Below are 9735 nucleotides of genomic sequence, written 5' to 3'. Positions count from 1 at the left end.
AGAGGAGGAGACCCCCCTCTTCCTCTGAAAGAAGAGCAGGAATAAACTTTATTATTGCCTTGCCACACAGGAGGGTTCCTCATGTCCCCCCCCATCCATGGGACACCCCAGAGCTGCTCCTCCCTCCCAGGGACAGGGACACCCCCCTGGGACCAGGCACTTCTTTCCCCCCCTCGGTGCTGCTGCCAAGGGGAGCTTTAAGGCTCTGGGCCAAAGTGCACCTCTTATCCTAAAAAAAGCACTTCCAAAAATAAGCTGAGCCACTCTCAGCCCCGGCCAGGCGGCTGCAGAGCCCAGAGGGAAACTCTGGGAGCAGGAAGCAGCTGTGCAGGACTTGGAATGTCACCCTGTGAGGGACAGAACCTGCTCCACCTTCACCCAGCCCACAGCTGTGGGGCACAGGAGCCCAGTGGGGGCTGCACAGCAGGAGTGGAGCCACTTGGTGTGTCCAGCATTCCTGGAGCCAAGCGCTGAGGTGGCTGAAGAAGAAGCAGAAAGGAGAGGCCAAAAGGGTCCCCCCAGGAATGTTTTATCTGTCCTTGGAGCCCAACTTCTCAATCAGTTCCTGCAGAGGAGCCAATTCCCTCCTGTCAATCAGGTTGAACTCCTGGCAAGGGAAAAGAGACAAAAAATTAAAGGCAGCTCTCAAAGAGCTGCTGGAAAACGTGGCTGGTCACCCTGGAAGGCACCGTGTGGCAGCTCCTGGGAGAACCACAGAGGAGCAGCCACCTCTCCCTGTTCTCTGTGGAGAAATCCAAGTGTTCAGGGCAACAAAACTTCTGCCACGTTGCTGTGCACAGAACAGGAAAAAAAAGGCACTGGTGCTGCTACTTTGGAGTCGATTCTTAAGCTGCAAACTCCCCCAGGTTCTGTGCTAAGCCTGGGTTTCTTGCTGCAGGTTGATAAGTGAAACCTGAGAGGGAAACTCAAGCATTCACAACCAACCCAGCCCCACTTCCTGGAAAAAAACCCACAAAAAGCCCAAGCCACAAACAGCACAGCTGGGTACAGAGGGGGGCTGGGTGTTATCTCCCAGCACACACCACAGCCGCTCATCTGCAGGGAAGGGCTTAAAATCCAGCTCCCTTTAAATGGGGAACAAGAAAGCCCTTCCCAGCTCACCTGCACGAAGAAGATGAAGTGCTTGAAGGAGGTGTTGAGATGGGCCTCCTCCTGCAGCCGGATCACCGAGTCGAAGTGCTGGTGGTAGATGTGGGCGTAGACACGGAAGAGCCGCTTCAGGATCGTCTTGGCCACCGACATGAAGTTCTTGGGAAAGGGGACACCTGGAATGCACAGACACACAGGGATGAGGCTGTGCTTGCTCAGGAGGTGCCATCCTGTGTCACACAGCACCACTCACCGATCTTGGAGGGAAAGAGGGTCTCGTCGTCCAGCTGGTCCTGCACCCACGTCATCAGGTAGTCGATGTATTTGGGCGCCGAGCACTTGATGGGCTTCTTGATGTTGGTGCCGTCTGCCCAGTGGTACTCGTACCTGGGACAGGGGACAGGGGGTCTGTGCTCCCACAGGAAAAGGGCGTTTTCAGGCCCTGTGACCTCCTCCTTATCTCAGGAAGGGGCCACACTGGTACCCTGGGGAGCAAGAGCAGTGCCTGGCCTGTTCGAGTTTGTCAAGCCCAACACAACGGCGTTGACCCCTCCAGGGCTTCACCCTCCAACATCACAGGATACGCTGTGCTGGATCCCATCAGGATCAGAGTCCAGCTCCTGGCCCTGCACAGACACCCCAACAATCCCACTCTGTCCCTCAGAGCATTGTCCAAACAACCCTGGAGCTCTGGCAGCCTTGGGGCTGTGCCCACTGCCCTGGGGAGCCTGGTCAGTGCCCAACCAGCCTGTGGGGGAAGAACCTTTGCCTGAGATCCAACCTGACCCTGCCCTGACACAGCTCCAGCTGTTCCAGGGTCCTGTCCCTGCTCACAGAGAGCAGAGATCAGAGCTGCCCCTCCACTGCCCCTCTGGATGTTAAAAATGAGCCTCAACTTCACGGCAACCTCCTCTGACATCATAATTTCCTTAAAACAACCCAAAAACTGGCCAAAAGGAAGCCCAGGGCCATCACCCACCATCTGGATAAATTCCCCTCTAGCTTCCAGACACCCTCCAGGAATTTGGCACTCACACAAGACTTCTGTGATAGACCATCCCAGGAGCTGGGAGCCTCCAGATCCAGTCCCCACATGTGCTCATCAATCCCAGGGCCCCTCCAAGCCAGGGCAGACATGGACTGACAGCACACAACCCACTTTCTCCGAGATCTTCCACAAAATCCCTCAAAAGCAGGAACCCCCCCCCCACCACGTTTCGACTGTCACCTCTTGCTCTACAAGTGAAAACAGTGCCCTTCAAACATTTCCTGTTGTCACAGGAAATGGCCCCAAAAATAGAGGCAGGAAGTGGCAGTGTTGGGGAGGAAAGCAAGGCAGGATGTTCCAGGGCACCTGCAAGTGCTGCCCAAAGCTGGGCTTAAAAACTGAGAGCCCTGAGCAACCTTACAGAGAAGATTCCCAGCTGGAGCTTTGCCTTGGTAAAATATGAGTGCAGAGCCAACAGCTGGTGTTCTCCCTGCAGGATTCACCCCTAAAATCAATGAGGTGGCCCCAAAATGTTCCTTCACTATCTTCTTTCCACCTTCCACAATGCCCTGACCTTCTCCCACGCAGCAGTAACACCTTGTCAGGAGGCTGCCAGTGTCTCCTAAGAACCACAGCCCTGGGGATGTCCAAGGCCAGGCTGGAGCAACCTGGGCCAGTGGAAGGTGTCCCTGCCCATGGCAGGGGGTGGCACTGCATGAGCTTTAAGGTCCCTTCCAACCTAAACCATTCCATGATTCTCTACAACTATGACAACAAGACCAGACTCTTCCAGTTGAGTTGGATCTCTCATTTTCTTTAAAACCAACTTTTCCAATCTCTTCAGCTTCCAGACATAAGGGCCTGATGGACAGGGAAAAGAGATCCCAGAGGGTGTGACCACAAGCAGGTGAACACCACGAAAAGAGGGCAGTGCTGGGCCTTGAGCCCATGGGGACACATCCCATCCTCTTTTTAGCTTCTTTCTCCACACTGCTGAGTGATCTGTGCACTCACCTGGGTCCCCACAGAGAAATGTGGCCCCAGCCCCCAGCAGAGCCCTCACCTGGGCCCTGCAGACATGACAGGGCAGCTGCTCTCTGTGCAGAATTCTGTGATGGTCCCGTACAACATGTTGATTTGGTTGAAGAAATCCACAGCTGGGAAGGAAAGGCATCAAGGTGACTCAAAGAGTGAACACAAAATGGTCTCTGAGGATCCCTGTGCACCCAAAAAACCCTCTGAAGAACCAAACATCCCCTTCCATGTGATGTCACCTGGCTCATGACTTTGAAACAGTTCAACCATCCAGGAACTGGAATTTCTCTGTCAATTTTTCACTGCCTGGCTCATTTCCCACCTGACTTGCACAGCATGAAGCTCCACTTAGCATTCCATATCCTTGGAAATAACAGCTTTGGGTTCCAGGCTCCCCAAAACCCTGACTGATCTGAAAAACCAGGAGAGACTTCCCTTAGGCTGAACTCTCCCTGCTCTCCTTTAAAACTGCTTTTTCCTCCTCTAAACTCCAAAGAAATTAAGTTCAAGGCCATGGGGAGCAGCTGCTAAAAGCAAACTGAACCTGCAGGCTTTGAAAACAGAAAACAAGAAAGGAGCTCTCCAAAGCTGGAGTTCAGTGGAAATACTCCACTTCCTCCCTGGATTATTTGGTGCAGCTTTTGCAGACAACAACAGGAACTTTCTAACACCAAAAATAACCCTTCACAAACCCAGCCACCTCTGAGAGTCTGAGCTGGTGAAAACCCACCCCAAACCCACGGCGGGGCAGGTTTGTCTCTTCCTTTTTTCCACTGACACTTGCTTTCCTTTTATTCCACCTAAGCAGAGTCGCCTGGGGAATTCCCAGGTTTGTGCAGGGATAAACGCCGAGGGTTTCGGGGTGTTCCCCCCCCGGAGGACTCACTGTTGACAGCGATCCACTCGTTGAGGTCCTCCCCCTCGGGCAGCATCACGGCCTGCCGCAGGTTCCCGCTGCCCAGCGTGGCCTCCGCGTGCTTCAGGAGCTCGTACTGGTGGGAGCCCTCGGGAATGTTCTTCTTGGGCTTGAAGGTCTTGGAGGAACGACTCCCGCTGGAGACAGAGGAGACACGTCCAGTTAGCCATGGAGTCATGGAATCACTGAGGCGGGAGAAGCTCTCCAAGATCACCCAGTCCAACTGTCCAGCAGCACCACCAAGGTCACTGGGCCAAGCCCTCGAGTGCCACATCCATGTCTCCTGAACATTCCCAGGGATGGGACTCCCCCGCTGCCCCGGGCAGCCCATTCCAGGGCTTTGCAACCATTGCTGTGAAGAACTGTCCCCTAACATCCAACCTAAACCTCCCCTGGGCTGAGGCTGATGGCCTGCAGCCATTTCCTCAAGTCCTTTTGGAGATAACAGAACTTGGAAATAGTATATATTGGGAAATAAAATATAATATTATATGATATTATTACATATAATAAAAGATGTTAATTATAATAATGCATTAATTATAATAATTAGATATTATATAATGTTATTACATTCTATATTACCTAATTATTATATAATGTAATATATGCTATATAATATATTTAATAAATTATATAATACTATAATTATATATAATTAAATATAATATAATATATAATTGTATATATATAATTATATATAATTATATATATAATTATATATAATATATAATATATATAATATATAATATATAATATACTATATATTATATATTATAATACAATATACAATATATAATATATAATATTAATGTATTAATATATAAAAATATCAATATATTAATATAATATATTATATTGTAATATATAATATATAATATATAATTGTATATATATATAATTATATATAATTAAATCTTCCTTCGTGAAGCCTAGCCATGAAAAATTATATAATAAATAATAATATATAATAAGACAATTATATAATTATATAATATAATAATATATACTATGTAATATATATTATATATAACATAATATATAAAATAATATATAATATATACTTGAAATAATTTAACCAACTTGGAAACAACAGAACTTTTGGAAATAATATAACCTGGAAATAACAGAACTTCTGGAAATAACATACCTCTTCTAGAATCAATAAGCATTAATTGTTTTGTTTGTTAAAACAAAATGTATAAACAGGTGACAAAGTGACCCTCTGTGCTCAAATGGGTGGGAAACTACCTGCTAAAAATGTGACTTGAGAGCCTCCTGAAATGGAAATTGTCCCCCCCTCGCTGTCCCCAGCAACCTCCCTGTCTCTCCTGCCTCTCCCAAACAGCCACACTGCCAAAACTGATGAATTTTGGTATTTCTCTACCACAGAATGTTAAATTTCAGACCCTGCCAGCTCCCAGAGAGAGGGATGGCCGGGAGCAGAGCATGGCTCATGGAAAACGGGATTCTCTGGTTGCCACACAACCCCTCCCTCCAAAACAACCCCTTCCCTCCAAAACTGCCCCCTCGAGGGCTTCCCACCCCCTCATGCACCCCCAAAGCCTCTCTCCAGGACTCCCTGCCCTCCAGGTCACCCCACTCCTGCTTCCAGCCCCCTCCTCATGCAGCCGAGTGCCCCCTCACCTTCTCCCAAGGCTTCCTCCCAAAAAACCCACCGCACCCCCACGGTTTCTTCCACTCCTCCCTGTGTCCCTCCAGGGCTCCCTCCTCCCCCCACAGTCTTCCTCAGCCCCTTCTTGTGCATCCCTAAGGAAACTTTTCAAGGTTTTTCTGCTCCCATACACACCCAGGGACCCCCCAAGCCCCTCATGAGCCCCCCAGCCCAATCCCACCCCGGGCCTCCCCCTAAATCTTCCCCTAAGAGCCCTCCCAGGCCTAGTAGTCATGGGCCTTCCTCAGCTCCCTGGGGGGGCCTCTGACCCCCCAAACCTTCCTGAAAGCCCAGGACTCCTCTCAGGATCCCCCCAGACCCCCTCCAGCTCCCTCACATCCTCCCCCAGCTCCCCCCACCCCAGGAAACCCACAGAGCCTCCCCAAAAAACCTTTCCCTCCCTCAACCCTCTCACAGTCCAGCCCTCAAACCCTCCCCAAACGCTTTCCTCCCGCCCCGAAAACCTCTCACAGACCAAGTCCAAGTGCCCCCCAGCCCCTCCCCACAGGCCCTTCACCTCCCCAAAGCCCCCCCAGCCCAATCCCACTCCAGGTTTCCCCCTAAACCTTCCCCTAAGAGCCCTCCCAGGACTCCCCTCAGACCCCTCCCCACGACACCCTCCAGCTTCCCCCGCCCCGGGAACCCCCTCAGAGCCTCTCCAAAAAACCCCTGCCCCCCTCAGCCCTCCAACCCTCCCCAAACGCTTCCCCCCACCCCAAAAACCTCTCATAGGCCGAGTCCAAGGGCCCCCACGGGCCTTTTCCCCCCACCCAAGCCGCCCATGAGCCCCCCGGGGTTCCCCTCCGGCCCGGGGCACTCACAAGAGGAAGCTCATGGCGAGAGAGGCCGGGCTGGGCTGAGGGAGCGGGAACGGGACCAGGGAGCGGGAATGGGCTGAGGGAGCGGGAAGGGGCCGGGCTGAAGGAAGCGGGCTCTGCCCGGGGTCTGTTCAGTCCGGTCCGGGCTCTGTCCGGTCTCTGTCCGGTCTCTGTCCGGGCTCTGTCCGGCTTCTATCTGGTCTCTGTCCGGGTCCGTCCTGGCTCTGCCCGGTCTCTGTCCGGGTCCGTCCTGGCTCTGTCCGGTCTCTGTCCGGGTCCGTCCCGGCTCCGTCCGCTCCGTTCCGAGGCAGCGGAGCCGCTCCCCGCGGGCCTCGCCCGGGCCGTGCCGTCAACTCTCGCGAGAGCTCCGCGAAGGGGGCGGAGCCTCGCCCGCCGCCGTCACCACGGCAACGGCCCCAGGCGCGGGGACACAGGCCTGGGGACCCCCGGGACCTCCCCACGGGGATGGGGACCCTCCAGGGACCCCCCGTGGGACTGCGGACCCTCCACACGGGGATGTGGACCCTCCAGGGACCCCCCGTGGGACTGGGGACCTCCCCACGGGAATGGGGACCCTCCAGGGACCCCCCCGTGGGACTGGGGACCTCCCCACGGGGATGGGGACCCTCCAGAGACCCCCCCCGTGGGACTGGGGACTCCCAGGAGCCCCCTGATGGGGATTGGGACCCTTCAGAGACTCCTCATGGGCCTGGGGACGTCTGGGACCCCCCACGGGGATGAGTATCCTCCAGAGTCCCCCATGGGCCTGAGGACCCCCATGGACCCCTGCGTGGGTCTGGGGACCCCCATGGACCCTCCCCATGGGGAAGGGGACTCTCCAGGGACCCACCCCATGGCCCTGGGCAGGGCCCTAATGGGTCTGGGGACCCCCCAGAACCCCCTCCCCACGACCCTGGGAACCACATAGGCCTGGGGACCCTCAGAGCCCCCTCCTCATGGGCCAGGGGACACTGCATGGGGCTGAGCACCCGCAAAGCCCCCATGGGCCTGGGGACCCCCAGAGCCCTGTTCCCATGGGGCTGGGCAGCCCCCCTGTGGGTTGGGGACCCCCAAAGTCCCCTCCTAATGGGCCTGGGGACTCCCAGAGTCCTGGTCCCATGGTCCTGGGCACCTCCTAATGGGTCTGGGTGCCCCCAAAGCCCCTTCCCCACAGACCTGGGCACCTTCCACCATGGGCTTGGGGACCCCCAGAGCCCCCTCCCCACAGGCCGGGGCATCCCCCCACCATGGACCTTTCCCCTGCCCAGAGTCCCCCCAACTCACAGGCTCTTCCCCACACCCTCCACCAACCCTTCCCCACCTAATTTAACCCCTCCCCAGCTGCCACCTGGCTGAAATCCTCCCAAAAATCCAAAAGTTCATCAACTCCTTTTCCCAGGGCTGATTCCTGCAGGTTTTCACCCTTTCTTTTGCTCCTTACATGGCTCCTTCAACCCTTGTCTTGGGAAGAAGCTGCTGTTCTTGACCTAAAATGACTTTTATAACTAAGGAGTGACCATGAGGAGTTAAAAGCTAAACTAAACACGGTGAGGTTGTTTGTGTAATTTATGTCGCCTCCCCCAGCTCCAACAATGGGCTCAGTGTGGAACCGGCTCTGCCAGCACGGACTGGGATGGGGCTGGTGATCCTTGGATTTATTGGACACTCAGGAAGGAATAAAACCCCCCCAGGCTTTTCTGGCACCTCCATGACCTCGAGATAAACCTCCAAGGTCGCCTTTCCCAGCTCAAGGGATACCAAGGACGAAGTTAAGGAAAATAAACACATAGGAGGGGGTTGGACTCTCTCCACACAGATTCTCAAGGACTTACAGGTCCTTCTTTACCTCTTTTCCTTATCCTGGGCTGATCCCACAGCCTGAGCAGCGGGGGAGGGGGAATTCTGCCCCTCTGCCCCACTCAGGTGAGACCCCACCTGCAGAGCTGCTCCAGCCCTGGAATCCCCAACATCAGAAGGATTTGGAGCTGCTGGAGCGAGTCCAGAGGAGGCCCCGGAGCTGCTCCAAGGGCTGGAGCCCCTCTGCTCTGGAGCCAGGCTGGGAGAGCTGGGGGGGTTCACCTGGAGAGGAGAAGGCTCCAGGGAGACCTGAGAGCCCCTTCCAGGGCCTAAAGGGAGTCCAAGAGCTGGAGAGGGACTGGGGACAAGGGAAGGAGGGACAGGACACAGGGAATGGCTTCCCAGTGCCAGAGGGCAGGGCTGGATGGGGAAGGAATTGTTGGCTGTGAGGGTGGGGAGGGGCTGGGCTGGAATTGCCAGAGAAGCTGAGACTGCCCCTGGATCCCTGGAAGTGTCCAAGGCCAGGGTGGAGCAACGTGGCCTGTGGAAGGTGTCCCTGCCCATGGCAGGGGGTGGCACTGGATGATCTCCAAGGTCCCTTCCCACCCAAACCATCCCATGTTCTTGCCCATCTCTGGCAGCTCCAGCTCCATCCCAGCAGCAGCACTGGGGGTCTCAGACCCTCCTCAGCTCCAGCCCAGAGGCAGCTGAAAGACTTGGGTTTAACCTGTCACTGTAATGGATTTAAATGCCAGGGAGTAGGGTGAGATGGGATTTGGGGAAGAGATTCTTCTCTGGGAGGGTGGGGAGGGTCTGGGCTGGGATTCCCAGAGAAGCTGTTGCTGCCCCATCCCTGGAAATGTCCAAGGCCAGGTTGGAGCAACCTGGGCTAGTGGAAGGTGTCTCTGCCCATGGCAGGGGTGGAATGGGATGATCCTTAAAATCCCTCCCAATCCAATCCATTCCATACCAACGAGCATCATCCACATCCATCCCCTCATGATCTGACGCCACGTTTTGCACAAAAACATTTAATTTTTCCGCCTGTGGAGAGCACAGCCAGAACAGGGGAGCATTCCAAAGGGGGAGTGTTATTATGCTGCTGCTGATAATAAGAATAAACTCCTCTCTCCACTGCTGGAGGCTGACGGGAGGCTGCCCTGCACCTGCTCCAGGATGAGATCCAGCTTCCCACTGCGCTCTCCTTGGATTGCCTTGTTGATGGCAGGAGTACAGAGATCGATGTGATCAGAGCGATGTCCAATTTATTATTTAAATCAGTTGACTTTTATCCAGTTTAGTTTGTTCCGGGTACGTGCTCACAACAGGGCGATTGGACAGCTCAGTCTGTGCACGCGCCTCGTGCTCTCAGTTCATTGGACCTGGTGCTCTGTCC

At 54.3% G+C, this 9735-nt stretch overlaps 1 protein-coding gene across 2 annotated transcripts; it reads right to left on the bottom strand.

The window, feature by feature from the left end:
• Positions 1–19: 19 nt before the first annotated feature.
• MOB1A (MOB kinase activator 1A) lies at positions 20–6726 on the bottom strand. Of its 2 annotated transcripts, XM_027736653.2 has the most exons (6): positions 6546–6726; positions 4020–4186; positions 3162–3255; positions 1364–1497; positions 1123–1286; positions 20–607 (listed from the first exon to the last, which is right to left on the bottom strand). In XM_027736653.2, exons 1-6 carry the CDS (start codon positions 6557–6559, stop codon positions 530–532), a joined length of 651 nt encoding a protein of 216 aa, XP_027592454.1. In that variant the 5' UTR covers positions 6560–6726; the 3' UTR covers positions 20–529. The 2 variants fall into 2 exon arrangements, with proteins under 2 accessions (XP_027592454.1, XP_027592452.1); XM_027736651.2 differs by lacking the exon at positions 6546–6726 and having other exon boundaries at positions 4020–4476.
• Positions 6727–9735: the final 3009 nt, after the last annotated feature.

Source organism: Pipra filicauda, unplaced genomic scaffold (assembly GCF_003945595.2).
Source record: "Pipra filicauda isolate LSUMZ 115617 unplaced genomic scaffold, ASM394559v2 scaffold364_size791107_pilon, whole genome shotgun sequence".
In the NCBI taxonomy this organism is placed as follows: domain Eukaryota; kingdom Metazoa; phylum Chordata; class Aves; order Passeriformes; family Pipridae; genus Pipra; species Pipra filicauda.
The sequence above is the reverse complement of the archived record's forward strand: the minus strand, read 5'-3'. Positions and strand labels throughout refer to the sequence as shown.

Bases quoted from the DNA above. Each gene is read 5' to 3' on its own strand.
- MOB1A (XM_027736651.2), bottom strand. From the start codon at position 4,470: ATGGCTGCAGGCCATCAGCCTCAGCCCAGGGGAGGTTTAGGTTGGATG. The intron at 3,256-4,019 runs GTGAGTCCTCCG...TTTCCTTCCCAG, and splicing joins CGAGTGGATCGCTGTCAACA to CTGTGGATTTCTTCAACCAA. The intron at 608-1,122 runs GTGAGCTGGGAA...TTCCCTTGCCAG, and splicing joins ACTTCATCTTCTTCGTGCAG to GAGTTCAACCTGATTGACAG.